We start from the raw sequence: 14,711 nt of genomic DNA on the forward strand, positions 1-14,711 counted from the left end.
CGGCTGTCAGCTGTGACCAAAAGCTCACTAGCGATTCCTTCCGTCTTCAAACCTGTGTCCCTGATGGCCGGACACCCAGCTCTTTCGCCAGGAGGGATGTGCACCCCTAGTCTGCGTGAGACACGTGGAGGTGGGAGGAGGGAAGAGGAGGGTAATGGGCAGTGATTGTGGGGTGAACATGTAGAGCTAGAAGCCGTTGTGTCGATGTTGAGGTCTCTGCCTCTAACCCGATAAAAGCAATGCAGTAAGACCCTCACCAGCCTTGGTTACCACGTTTACTTCCTGAGGCAATGATTGGAGTAGCCAGCGTGGCAGGGCAAGAAGGGGGGAGGGGCTGCGGGGCCCCGATTCCCGCTCTAGGGCCGGTACTTGCAGAGGAAGTGCTGGAGCTTGTCGCATTCCTTGCTGTTCCAAGTTAAAAAGTCTGTAAGAGAACGAACAGCCACGTAAATGCGTGCGGCCCTGTACTGAGCTGAGCACGTTTTCTGGGGGCTTTGCTTGGAACCAGAGTAAAGGGGGGAGGGGAGGGCGAAGCCTCAGAACTCACTGTGGGCGTTCATCTCAGCACAGTGCTTGTTTCCAGCCCTGGACCTGCCAGACCAGGTTTTGAATAAGTACGAGGACCCGTCAATCCACCGCCACTGCTGCCTCTGCGGGTGACAGGAGACAGAGGGCACGCAGAGGTTAGCCGCCCCCTCCTCACAGCCCGGGGTCACCCCACCCTCTCACAGACCAGGTGCAGCCCTCGGGCCCCTCTAAAATGCAGTTGTTGTTTCTTGTTTTTGGTTTTAAATATATCTTTATTGATTTCAGAGAGGAAGGGAAAGGGAGAGAGAGATATAAAACATCAATGATGAGAGAATCACTGATTGGCTGTCTCCTACACACCCCCTGCTGGGGATCGAGCCTGCAACCCAGGCATGTGCCCTTGACCAGAATCAAACCGGTGACCTCCTGGTTCGTAGGTCAACACTCAACCACTGAGCCACCCGGGCTGGGTTAAAATGCAGTTTTTATTTTGAAAAGTGGGAAAGCACAGGAATGTGTGAGAAAGGAAACACTGAAAGTTGCTCCGTAAACATTATTCATCACTTAGTGTATTCATTTCTGGTGTAAACATTTTTATCTATCACAATATGTTTGTGAACTAAAAAACGTGGTGATCTTTAAAGTATATACCCAACTTTGTATCTTGCTTCCAAAACATTTTTTAATGGTAAGTCTGTTCCATAATTTACCTGAATAATTCCCCTAATGATTGACGTTTATATTGCTTTCAATTTACAATTATTACAAATAATACTGCTTTAACTTTGTTCATAAAGCTGTCTCTATACTTAAAATTATTTTCTTGGAATAGAATCCCAGAAATAGAATGAATGGCCAAAGGGCACGAATAGTTCGAGGGGATTGATATGCATGGCCAACTCCTGTCCAAAATGATTCATATGGAGGAATTTACGTCCCCATCGAGTGGGCAATTAGTCCATATCCTTAAAAATATTATTGATTAAGACAAAACAAAAGTTTGATAGTACAATAAGTCATGTCCCTTTAATTTGCATTTCTTTGATAACTAGAGACATCACATACTTTTTAGAATGTTCATTCGCCACTTTCTTTAGTCACAAATGTAAAAAAATGAATTACAAAACCTATCTAGAGGAAATAGATTAAATATTTATTTTACCTCTGGATGAGAGCTCTGGTTGGAAGCAGTGTGAATACATAAAAATGGAAAATTAATTGTAAAGAATATGTGTAACATCCATGGGAAAGTTTTATCAAGGAACTGTCCGGGTGTCCGCTCCCGTGTTCCTTACGCTTGTCTGGGTTGACTATAGACGCCCCACGAAGAACCTGCTCACGGCAGATCCCACAGAGACCTCAGCCCGAAGACCTCACAGGCCGCTCCTTACAATGAGGTGCTGACAGAGAGGAAAATGAGGGTCTAGTGCAGTGGTCCGCCAACTGCGGCTCGTGAGCCACGTGCGGCTCGTGAGCCGCGGTTTGCCGCTCTGTTGACTAATGAGTTTGCTCACCACTGGTCTAGTGCAAAAGGTTAAGGAATCATCAAAAGCATAAGAGCATAGGCTCTGGCCAGGTAGCTCAGTTGCTTAGAGCAGTGGTTGGCAAACCGCGGCTTGCGAGCCACATGCGGCTCTTTGGCCCCTTGAGTGTGGCTCTTCCACAAAATACCACGTGCAGGCGCGCACAAACAGTGCAATTGAAACTTTGTGGCCCATGCGCAGAAGTCGGTTTTCGGCCTGGGCGAGTCTATTTTGAAGAAGTGGCGTTAGAACACTCAAGGGGCCAAAGAGCCGCATGTGGCTCGCGAGCCACGGTTTGCTGACCACTGGCTTAGAGCATTGTTCTGATACGCCAAGGAAGTCAGTACCATCTCTGGTCAGGGAACGTACAAGAAACCACCAATGAGTGCACAGATAAGTGGAACAACAAATCTCTCTCTCTCTCCCGCTCCCTCCCCCCCATCTCGTCAATAAAATATAAAATTTTAAAAAACATAATGGCATCTAGGAGAAAGCTTAGCTAAAAGCTTCCAATTTTAAGCCAAGACCCAATGGAGATTTAATTAAGCTAGGTGCCATACCAGATGTGTGTGTGTGTGTGTGTGTGTGTGTGTCTGTGTGTGCTTGCACAAACATTTGTTTTTTTTTAAAGCTGGTAATTGTGCGTTCTAAGATTGGGGAGGACTTTCCTTAGAACTGGACCCTGACCTGGAGGCTTTGGGCCCTCTCCGTTGGAGGCATGTGACTGGAGCTCTGCTCTGTGTGGCCCCTGCCAGGGGGCCTGGTGGCCAGTTCCGGAGAGGGGCTAGCTCTCTGGCTTTCCCCCGGGGCCTTTGTGGGTGTTTGGGGGCCATGTCCGAGTTTACCTTCTGTGGGTCATGCAGGCCGATCCACACGGGCAGGTTCCTTTGGTAGCCACCTATGTACTCGGAGATGGCTTTGGCTTCCGGTAGGTTCTGTATAGACGCCAGGTGGGCTCCGTTTCCAAAGGACTGACACTCGAGCTGTGGGCAAGGAGAAGTCACGGTGATGCCTCAAGGTTTAAAAGCACAGCCCTCGCCTGTGCCACGCAGCGGGGACTCTCATAGCCCCACAGCCTCCGGAAGTCATCATCTAACCCCCCAAAGGCTTCCTGGCCTTCCTGTCACCAAGGGAGGGAATCAGTGCCAGGTCTCAGAGGACGAGGCAGCTCCAGGCAGGGGCCCGGCTGTAGGGCCCCGGAAGTGCCTGGGGTCCTGGTCTTGCCTCTCATTAGTGTATGTGACCTGGACAAGTCACTGCACCTCTCTGAGCTCACTTAGTTTCATTATCTGTAAACGGAGAAAAATAATTACCGCGACCCAGGGAGTTGTCAGGAGGATACAGTTGTTATAATTATCCTACATAATAAAAGGCTAATATGCAAATCGACAAAACAGCGGAACAACCAGTGATGCGCACTGACCACCAGGGAGCAGATGCTCAATGCAGGAGTTGCCCCCTGGGGTCAGTGAGCCAGAAGCCAGGCTCATGGCTGGCGAGCACAGTGGCGGTCCCGCCACCGCAGCAGCACTGCTGGGAGCAGGCCTAAGCTGTCAGTCGGACATCCCCCGAGGGCTCCTGGACTGCGAGAGGGTGCAGGCCAGGCTGAGGGACCCCCCCACCCGCCGCCCCAGTGCACGAATTTCATGCACCGGGCCTCTAGTGTTTTATACTACTACATCCCACACACATCTAAGAAACCACTGATTATAAAATGTGCTATTCTCTAGCCCTAACCGGTTTGGCTCAGTGGATAGAGCGTCGGCCTGCGGACTGAAGGGTCCCAGGTTCAATTCCGGTCAAGGGCATGTACCTTGGTTGCGGGCACATCCCCGGTGGGGGGTGTGCAAGAGGCAGCTGATCGATGTTTCTCTCTCATCGATGTTTCTAACTCCCTATCCCTCTCCCTTCCTCTCTGTAAAAAATCAATAAAATATATTTTTTAAAAAATGTGCTATTCTCTAACCTGAAACTTACTGCCCAATGAAACAAAGCAAACACTTTATCTATACGCATTTTATAGATAGAGATACACACTTTATTTTACGCGTTTGGAGGGTTGTGTGACGGGATCTGCCCACGTGATAAAAGTGTAATGTAATAAAAACATGGATTGGCTGTGATTGCTACTCCAGCGCTTGCCTTTAGGCTCTTGCTTGGGATGAGGTGTGGTTCCCGGGTAATGATAGCTCAGTCCTCACACTCGCCACCCACGCTACAGTTCCTAAATGCTTTTTTTACCGGGAGTTGCATTTGACTTTCAAATGTGTGAGGCACGGAAGCCAGAGTACCAGTCAACATGTAGTGGGTGCACCAGTCACAGAACTTCCTGCGACGGAGAGGAAACGGCCTGGGAGTGTTTAAGCGATATTTTCCCTCCAAGCTCACACAGCTGGTGGCGACGAAGCTGGAACAGAACTCAGACCTCCTTCCGCTTCTGCAGCCTGAGCTCAGATCTCCCTGTCATTCTCCCGTCTGTCCCCTGGATCAGCTTCCAGGAGCCTCGAGCACTAAGATCGGCCATCAGCACTGGCAGGGAGCCAAGAGCAGCAGGGACCGTGGCGTCCAGAACATCCTTGGCCTCTGGTGCTGCAGGGCTAACTGCCAAGGCTCGGTCTCGATCCTGTGGACTGTTTTTGCCTGGAAAACCTGAACTGAGTATCTACCGTGTGCCACAGGCTTTTGGCAAGTTGCTTTAATAAGTCCCCCTGACAGCCCCCGGGGGTAAACGCGTTACCCCCATTTCACAGCAAGAAAGCTGGTAAAGTGAGGTACTTCTGTGACTAAGGAATGTCAGAGTCCTGACTTAAACCCAGGTCTGAGGAGCTCCCAGGTCCCCAGTCAGCTTCCTCCCCGTTCTGGCAGAATCAGTGCTGGAATCTCCGGGGACAGGCAGACATGCCTCCCAAGGTTTTCTCCAGCTGCTTCCCACATCACTCTCCTCCCCTCACCCCCCCGCTGGCCCCGCCCCAGTGGACAGCCTGGGGACCCCTTGTTTGTTTAGCTATTTTTTAAAAAAACTATCATTCACATCAGTTCAGGAAAGCATTGCGTTACGGCTGACTGCCTGGGTTTGCTAGCTACTCTCGCTGGGATCTTGGGAAGACATTTCCCGTGTAAATGCCACCATCCCACATGAACGCTGCACGTGTTAAGGCCCGAGAAGACCTATCTCGCCGCAGGATGCCATCAGTGCTGAGTTGCTTGTATCAGGGCTTCTGAGGCCATTCTGGGCCCAGGTCACCCCATACTTTCCCATGGGAGCCCCCACAGTCACTTCAATTAAACAACCACAGTCCAGAGAGGCAGCAGCGGACTCCCCACGCTCCCCTGAGTAACTCATTCGACCGGCTCCTTGGGTGTCTCTTAGACGAAGCCGCGATGAACTAAGCTGCTGTATTTGTCAGGCTGAGAGGACCACTGAGCTCTCCATCCTCTGCCTCACGGCCTGTCAGGGTCTGGGGCCTGAGCTCCAGGCCTGGCCACACACCGGCTTCCTGCAGCTCTCCTACTGCAATGCAATTGCTCTTTCTGTGACTTCTCAGCTTCTCGCCCTCCTCTGACTCACATAGTTCTGTCTCTCTTACTGACAGTGAACTCCTGGAGGCCAGGGGCTGTGCCCTGTTCATTCTCACGTCTTCGCAGCCCACTGAGGGTCCGGGCAGAGAGCACCTGCTCCATCAATGCTTGAAACAGGGGCCGAGCTGAGCACACAGCCCTCTTCTCTCCATGTCCCCAGCCAGGTGACTTCTCGGGATGCCCAGCAAGGACCCTCGATTCAGAGTCAAATGAGGTCTGGAACCCCAGGGTGGCCCCCGGCTGTGGACAAGCATGTCTTACCTCGGCATCGGACCAATTCCTCAGCTTCCGGAAGTACCCGTAGCAATGGGACTTGTGGTAAAACCAGCCGGTGGCACAGCTGGGCCTCATGATGATGTCTGCATGTAAGCACAAGGCAGTGACAGGTTCTGATGGCAAAAGCCATCCATGTCCACCCTCGATCCCGTTACAGACCTGGAGTCCCTGCGATGGAAGGGAGTCTCCGACCCTCCTAGGCTGCGAATACTTTAGACCGTGAGTCCTCCCAGCCTTTCCCCAGGGGGACGATGGCCATCTACCAGGATGGCTGTGCACTGGGGAACAGGATGGAATCCATCCTTGGAGGACACTGGATGCTGACTTGGAACCGACACTAATTCCAGGAGAACCAGTGTCGCTGAGCTCCACCAGCCAGCGGAGGGGCGATGGAGTCAGGTGACCAGCGGAGTTCGGCTCAGGCCCCTCTCACAGCGGGCCCAGCGGGCCCCAGCCCATCTGGTGGCGATTTCCCATCATCAAATGCATCGGGTAGAACCCCCCATTGGTACTGAGATCCAACAGCTATAGGTCAAGGCATCTCAGGAGAGGGTGAGGGCTCACAGGAGGCATGACAAGGAGGGAGTGTTTTTTTTCCCAGGAAGACATAGGACAGGCTAAGGGCAGCTGGGCTGCGAGACGGTAGCCCGGGGAGGGGACACGTTAGGCCAGTGGTCGGCAAACTCATTAGTCCACAGAGCCAAATATCAACAGCACAACGATTGAAATTTCTTGTGAGAGCCGAAAACCGACTTCTGCGCATGGGCCACAAAGTTTCAATCTCACTGTATGTGCACGCCCGCACGTGGTATTTTGTGGAAGAGCCACACTCAGGGGGCCAAAGAGCCGCTTGTGGCTCGCGAGCCACAGTTTGCCGACCACTGCATTAAGCAAAAGGGGTGGGTGAGCAGAGGAGTGGAGCAGGAATGGCAAGGACAAGCACCGATGCCTGAAGGGAGGGTATCCGTCAGGCAGGCGTGGGAGAAAGGGAGGGAGGGAGAGTTGGGCCCAAGAGCGAAGGAAGCGTGACCCAGAGCTGCCAGCGCTCCCTGTTGGGCGATTGGAGAATGGGCTGCACCCCTGGACTGTTCAGATTGCCTCCTTTAATCACCAGACTGTCCGAGAGATAGCGATGTCCACCCCACTGCACAGATAGAACCTTCTCAAAGAGGCGAAGTGGCCTGTTGAGGTCACGCAGATGGAGATGAGGCGGGACCTGGGCGAGGGCGAGTGTTCCTAGCAGCCCCGGCCCCCCGGCCCCACTTCTCCTGGTGCCAGAGCTCCTGGTCACCACGTGCGTGACGAGAGCCTTCAGCCGCTGGCGTGTCGCCTGGATGCAACAGCCTGTTGACGCCACGGCTACGAGACGAGGCCTCGGGAGCCCTCTGTGACCTCTCTTAGCTTTAGTGTAGTGTTTGCACCATGACTGACAATATTAACTTTCTCATTGGGTTGTTGGGAGGATTCAAGGAGATGCTGCATGGACAGCCATTAGCATAGAGTTGGTATGTAGTAATTATTCAGTAGATAGTAGCTACTTAACGAATCGCAGCTATTAAAATTAATCATGTTATCATTATAACCAGTGTAATCCTTTTGAAAATAGTCACTGGATGGAGTCTTTCCTTGTCCGCCAGTCATGTTGCTTTTTTGTCTTCCTACTCGTTGAGTGAATTGTTTCAGGTGAAAGGCAGCTGAGGGCTGGGACAAGGAAATCACTGCTGAGGCCACAGGGTGATGCTCTTGACCATCACATCTCCCTGAGAGAGAAAATGCCCTTCTCATTCCCACACTCCCCTTAAATGCAAGATTAGACTCCGTCCACAAGCCATAATGCAAAGAAGAACGGGATGTGTTGTGAGAGGCCCCCCCAAGACAGTAGAATCAGGAGGAAGTCTTTGTACAGCTGGGAGGGAGAGCTGTAAAAAAGGAATGGATGGGCTGGGAAGGGAGTGTTCTGCCTTTACCTTCTCTAAGGGAGGAACCAGAGAGGTTCAGGGAACCCCCGAGTGGAGGCTTGTTTCTCATGTCCCAGCACAGAGCGTGGGCAAATTTCAAGCTGCCTCAGGGAAGCCAGAACCAGAGCAACAGGAACTACTGGTTAGTTGGTTAGAAACGGCATGGGAGGTGGCTCTGCAGGAGGGACCTCTGAGTCTCACACACCCTGGCATGGTTCAGAGGTGTCTGAGTGCCCCGGGTCCTGAGCAGCCGTGGGTGGTTGGGACAGCTGGTGGCTGGGCCACAGACATCAGCCACGGACACCAACATGATGCCAAAGAGCCCTGCTTCCCTCTGTGTTTCCTTCCAGTCCCCGCTCCAGCCAGGGTAGTCCCCTCTAGGAGAAGTGAGGCCCCTTTCTCAACAGAAGTGGGCTGGGCTTACCCCTCCACATACAATGCCCAGCAGGGCCACAGGGAATGGCGGGAGCAGCCAGGACTGAGCCAGAGCATCCCCTACCCCAGTGGTCGGCAAACTCATTAGTCAACAGAGCCAAATAGCAACAGTACAACGATTGAAATTTCTTTGGAGAGCCAAATTTTTTCAACTTAAACTTCTTCTAACGCCACTTCTTCAAAATAGACTCGCCCAGGCCGTGGTATTTTGTGGAAGAGCCACACTCAAGGGGCCAAAGAGCCGCATGTGGCTCGCGAGCCGCGGTTTGCCGACCACTGCCCTAACCTTACTGAGAGACCTTGGGCATGTCTCTATCCCTCTTGGGACCGCATTTTCCTCATCAATAGAACAATGGAGTCTACATTTCAGTTCCTTTCATTTCAGATATTTGTTGAGACTTATCTTTAGCTCACTCTTCCCGTTTTCTGCACTGGTGGATTCTAGGGTACTGCCCCCCGCTTTGTTGACATGTTACTTTATACTTGGTGCTAGGTCGATACCCGTGTAGGATCCATCTTTCCAACGCAAACTCCCCATCTGGTCAAGTAGGAAAGCAAGGCAGAAACGTTGGCAGTTCTGAGTACAGCTCTCATTTACTGATGGCGAGGTGTCAGGTGTTTTAAACACATATCTCTACCCTTCACAAACTTGCAAAATAATCATTATAATCTACATGTCATTGATGATTTGACTATGGCTCACAATCATACAAGGTTGGAATTCTTGATTCTAAATTCCTGGCATTTATTTTTACTTACCACATCACATTGTCTTTCGCTTTTGTCTGTAGCATCTATTTCCTGAAGTGCCTAAATATTTTGGGGGCAAATGGATCTGGCTGTGCCCTGTGAGTGGCACAAACCCTGGCCGTGGGCTCTGTTCCAGCCGAGGGCCCGATACTCACCAGCCAGGGCTCCGGTGCCGGCCACCAGCAGGAGCAGCCACACGCTCTTGGAGGCCATCCTCCTCTTCCCCGGGGACAGACGAGCTTCAGAACCTTTTACCGAAAGGATCTCAGAGCCCTGGTCAGTGTTCCCTGGAAGCTCCCGGGTTTACCTAGATCCGCAATCTGAACACATGTGCGCTGGTGAGACGGAGCCAGGAATTTAGGTGCCAAATCACATATGGAGAACAAAAATATTTTTTCTGGCTAAACCAAGATTACACATCCAAGGGCATCTTCAACTAAATGTTTAGGAGAGTGGGAACATTGAACTTATGAGGTGTTCATATTTGCAAGGTCTCTGGGCCAGTGGCAGGGACCTAGCTAGACTGGGCTGAATGGTTTAAAAGTCCAGGTAGAGGCATTAGGGATATTGTGGAGAGCCTGCCCCTGATATTCTCAAGGGCACCGCCAGAGGGCGTCGCAGGCAAGATTTCTCACAGATGAGGAAGTAATGGGCTTGCTGCAGACAAGTCAATCAAATGAAAGCAGTGAATTGTTTGGTGCTAAATTTAAAAGTGAAGATATGCTCTTAACACCCACATTTTACAGACGAGGAACCTGGAGGCTGATGGGTCCAAAGTCATTTGCTCATTGTCACACAGCTACAACCAGATTTTCTGACTCCACCCTTTTATCCTTAGGCAATGCCCCTCTTTAAAATAAAATAAAAGTTCGTTATCTTGTCCCACCATCCAACAGTACATGCTCAGTGAAAAACTAGGAAGTGAGAAGGAAATCCCATCTCCCAGAGGTAAACACTTTAGGGACCAGCTTAAAGACCTCTTTCCATATACATCTCTCTGGTGTGTGAGATTTTACATAAATGGAGTCATATAGTCCTGCAACCTGGTTTTGTTTCTTAGAAACAAGTTGATTGTAATAAATCTTTCCCACTCATGTGATTTTTATGCAGCTCCGATTCTTTCTTTAGTATAAATTCACATACACAGGGTTCTAGCTGCACAGAACGTAGGCATTGCCGCATTGATACCCTTGGCTCAAATGCCCTCCATTTGGGCTGCACTGTACATTCCACTAACTGCACCCTCAATGAGTGCCTAATTTGTCCATTGCGTTCTTGCTAATTTTGGTATACTAGAGAAAAACCTCATTGTTTTTGTTAGCATTTAAAATATGCTAATGAAGTGTTAACATCTCTTCATATAGGGATTAGCTTTTAAAGTTTCTTTTGTAAAGGTTTGGTTTATAGCTCTGCACATTTTCTATTTGATTGTTTATCTTTTTTCTTGGGAATTTGTGAAGTCTTTTCTTGAATAGTTATTGTCTTTTGTATATTAGTCAGAATATTTCCCATTTTGTATTTTCTCTTATTTATCTTGTTTGCCATACTGAAAATTTCAAAAATCGTCATATCTATCATCTCCTTTACATCTTGGGAATTTAGATCAGAAAAACTGGCCATCACCATCCACATACTTACCCACATTCTCCTCTATTTTCATCCATCTGACATTTATTTTAGTGTAAGCTTGGGATTGGGCCCAAGATTTCCCCCAAAATAATTATGAAAATGGGCAATTCATTGACTTCTCAGTTGAGCGTGCATTAGGATCCAAAAATCAGGACACATGTTCTAGCTCTCAAATAATAGATTGCTTAAGGGGAAGAATAGAACATGACTTCGAAACGGAAACTTCCCTGGAAAATCTAAAGATTAGCTCCATATTAGACTCCATATGGACACCTGGACACAGTTAATACAGAGGAAACAAAAGGATGAAGAGTGTGGGGCTTTATGACCGCCCCCCTCCTTTAAATCACTGCATTAGCCCTGCACTCTCTGACAAACTTCCTTCCCAAGTGATGGAGGTATTCTCCTGTCCTGAAATCCCCCTGAAACACAAATAGTAAGAACTCCTCCGTCAAGCCAACTGTCTGCAGGGAGGGAGGTACAGCATCTTTCTGAATAATCTACAAATGAATGTTAATGACTGACATTCATTGCATTCTCACATCTCATCTAATTTAATTCTCATAAGTAGGCTGCATTGCAGGTATCATTAGCTTATTTTACATATGAGGACACTGACATTCATTAAGATTAACTTTCTTGGCTCAGTGGTTGAGTATCAACCCAGGAACCAAGAGGTCACCGGTTCGATTCCTGGTCAGGGCACATGCCTGGGTTTCGAGCTTGATCCCTAGCGGGGGGCATGCAGGAAGGAGGCAGATGATCGATGATGTTTCTCTCTCATCAATATTTCTATCCCTCTATCCCTCTCGCTTCCTCTCTCTCTAAAAATCAATAAAAACCTATTTTTAAAAAAGTAACTTTCCTGCCCTGACTGGGTGGCTCAGCTGGTGGCAGCATCATCCAAAAAGCTGTGGTTTCAATTTCTGGTTGAGGCGCATACCTAGGTTGTGGGTTCCATTCCTGGTTGGTCCAGGTGTGGGAGGCAACTGATCAATGTTTCTCTCTTTTCTCCCCCTCCTTCTAAAAAATCAATAAATATATCCTTGGGTGAAGATAAAAAAAAAAAAAAAGAAAAGATTAACTTTCTTAAAGTTCCTTAGCTGCTAGATTGCAGAGCCATGATTTAACCCTGCACTATTTGAGACCAAAGCCAACGCTCTTCATAATGGGGGAAGGAAGAAAATAAGTCATTCATATATCAAACAACACAGCAAGAAGCGTGCCCAACACCATTAGAGCTGTAACTTATCGTTTCTGCCCAGGGAACAGCTGGCAGAGAGCAGGAGGGTTACCTGGTTGGCATTCAAGGCTCTGAGGACCCGCCTTCTTCAGCCTTCTGAGAGACCCCCGGCAGTTTCTGCTGCTCTTATATCTTCTTCCCTCGGGAATTATATGACCATTGTTTTAATCATAGAGCAATAACATTGTTTACAAATAATAATCCACCCATAAAAGTCTTATCTGCAGCCAGAGGCCCGGTCTGAGGGATGGCTGTACGCTGTGTTTTCAGCAAGCAGAAGGGAAACCTCTCCCTGTTTGCACACAGAATCTGTCTTTACAGCCCACGTTATCTCAACTGGCAAAATCCTGTCATCAGTTACAGCCCACCTTCCTCTCCACCTGCTTACCTTTTCTTCGGTCTCTCTTTTCACCCCTTTGCTGTATTTCCCCTTCTTTTCTGTAAAGATGCCCCACTGCCGCTCTGGGGACTCGTGATGTTTGTACCCTCACAGAGAGGATTTGCCATCGGATATGTCCCCGCGTGGTGAGCTCGAGGAGGACGTGCAGGCTTTCTCTCTGAAGCGCCAGCCCCGCCCCTCTGCCATTCTGACGACGCTCTGGAGAAATGTCACCAGGGCTGCTCCCCAGGGGTCCTGGTTCAGGTCCTCATTCTGTCGCCCACACACCGTGTACCACTGGGCCTGTTCCCCGTCCTCTTTGAAGGCTCAGTTTCCTAACTAACTGTGTGTGGTTGATATTACGGGATGGGTTATAGTTTTCACACTTCCTGTTAAACACAAGCCCCTTCCCCTCTGGGCAGCTGAAGGGGCATTGCCATTGCTTCATGGCACAGTAGAGAACAGCGATATGAACTCCAAGGCTTTTCGGTTCAAAGCACCGGGCCAGGTGTAGGAGAGGGAAGCTTTGACAAAACATGTGTTTAGGTAAATCTTCCCCTTTCCTCCCCCTCGCTCTGCTATCTCCATGCCACTAGATAAGGATATTAAGTCTTGAGATGAGAAAGGAAAGAGATTAGACAGAGGTAGATGCTAAGACTTTAAGAGTTCTTTCCCTGCCTCCCCACTAGGTGGCGACAGAGGTGGGCTTTGATGGAACCCACATAAAAGTTTGGGATGCAAGACATCTGAACTGAAAAGGCCCACTGACTACTGAGTAGAATTATTAAAATGTCTTGTACATGTAGACACACCATGCATGAGATTTAGAAAAAGAGAATCCTAAAACCACAAACCAGCAACAATGACCTAAAAAACAACAGGAATTGGAATGGCACTGCATCAGGGAAATAAAAACGGAACTCAGAAAACCTTAAATTATCTCTTTTTGGGGGGAGAGGGATGTTTGTTGGGAGTTTTTTGATTACTGATTCGAGTTTGTTCATAGTATTTTCTTATAGGCATTTATTATTTCTGTGGTGTGCATCTAGTTTAACACATCTTTGAAATAAGCTAACTACTCTCAAAAGAGAACATAATCTTTAAAAAATATATATGGCTTTATTGATTTCAGTGGGAGGAAGGGAGAGGGAGAGAGAGATGGACGCATGGTGATGAGAGAATATCATTGATCGGCTGCCTCCTGCACGCCCCTACTGGGGATTGAGCCTGCAACCCAGGCATGTGCCCTAACCGGGAATCGAACCGTGAGGTCCTGGTTCATAGGTCGACGCTCAATCACTGAGCCACGCCAACCGGGCGTATTGTTATTATTGAGAAGACAGTTACCTTTGGGAGAGAGAAGTGGTTTATTTCCTCCCTTGGCAGAATCATGCTCTACGCCCAGGTGAAGCATCTTGCCTTCCTCCACGTGGTGATGCTACTCGGCTCCTTGGAAAGACTCCTGAAGTGCAAACACTTACACTGATGCGTCTCCACAGGCGGCGATACCTGTCTGGGAAGAGGAGGGCGGTTCAAAAGGCGGACAACAGAGTGAATTTTCTGATGGAAATTCAAATATGAGCCCTTGATATGGTTCCACAAACATTCAGTGAGCTCTAAGAGAGAGAGAGAGAGAGAGAGAGAGCGCGCCAAGGACCCAGGTGGGGCTACTTGGACCAGGACAGCAAAGCAAGACTCAGCTGCAGCACCTGCTCCTCTCCGAGTGGAGATTGAAGCTGGATGTCCTGATCAGTGACTAGGTCCTGTGCCTATAAGACCTCTGCCCTTCCCTTCCTCCCAAGACAGGCGACCTTACCTGGAACAATCCTTTCTTCCCTTTTGCTAATAACTTTCTTGTCCTGTCCAGTTTTCTTTAAAAACCTTCCGCTTTGCACCATGGAGGGATTCTTGCCCCCTCTCAGGGTAGAAATCAAGAAAGCAGCCCGGCTGACGTGGCTCGGTGGTTGAGCATTGACCTGTGAACCAGGAGGTCACGGTTTGATTCCCGGTCAGGGCACATGCCCGGGTTGTGGGCTCCATCCCCAATGTGGGGCGTGCGGGAGGCAGCCGATCCATGATTCTCTCTCATCATTGATGTTTCTCTCTCCCTCTCTCTCTAAAATAATAAAAAAAAAGAAATGACGAGAGCAATCCACACAGATTCAAAAGGGAAGAGGCTTACTGAAAACTGGGTGGGAGATAGAGAGGGAGGGAGCTTGAGTGACTGTCCCTTCGCCTTCCTCTTCAGATGACCAGGGAACTCCATGTGAGCCAAGTCCTGGAGCTTCTCCCTGCTTCCTCGTTTGAGGTCAAGGACGAATGGTCTCCCGCGTCGGTGTGGCAGCGAGTCACTTAGTCCTCATGTTAACTCATGAGCAGTTCCTACTTTCCTGACGGTGCCTGTGGGAAGG

At 49.4% G+C, this 14,711-nt stretch overlaps 1 protein-coding gene across 1 annotated transcript; it reads right to left on the bottom strand.

The window, feature by feature from the left end:
• Positions 1-356: 356 nt before the first annotated feature.
• On the bottom strand, positions 357-9,262 carry REG4 (regenerating family member 4; the record flags this gene model as incomplete). Its single annotated transcript, XM_080648047.1, has 5 exons — positions 357-424; positions 548-650; positions 2,897-3,034; positions 5,892-5,989; positions 9,205-9,262. 5 exons carry the CDS (start codon positions 9,260-9,262, stop codon positions 357-359), a joined length of 465 nt encoding a protein of 154 aa, XP_080504173.1.
• Positions 9,263-14,711: the final 5,449 nt, after the last annotated feature.

This window comes from Plecotus auritus (genome assembly GCF_963455305.1).
Source record: "Plecotus auritus genome assembly, chromosome: 12".
NCBI lineage: Eukaryota > Metazoa > Chordata > Mammalia > Chiroptera > Vespertilionidae > Plecotus > Plecotus auritus.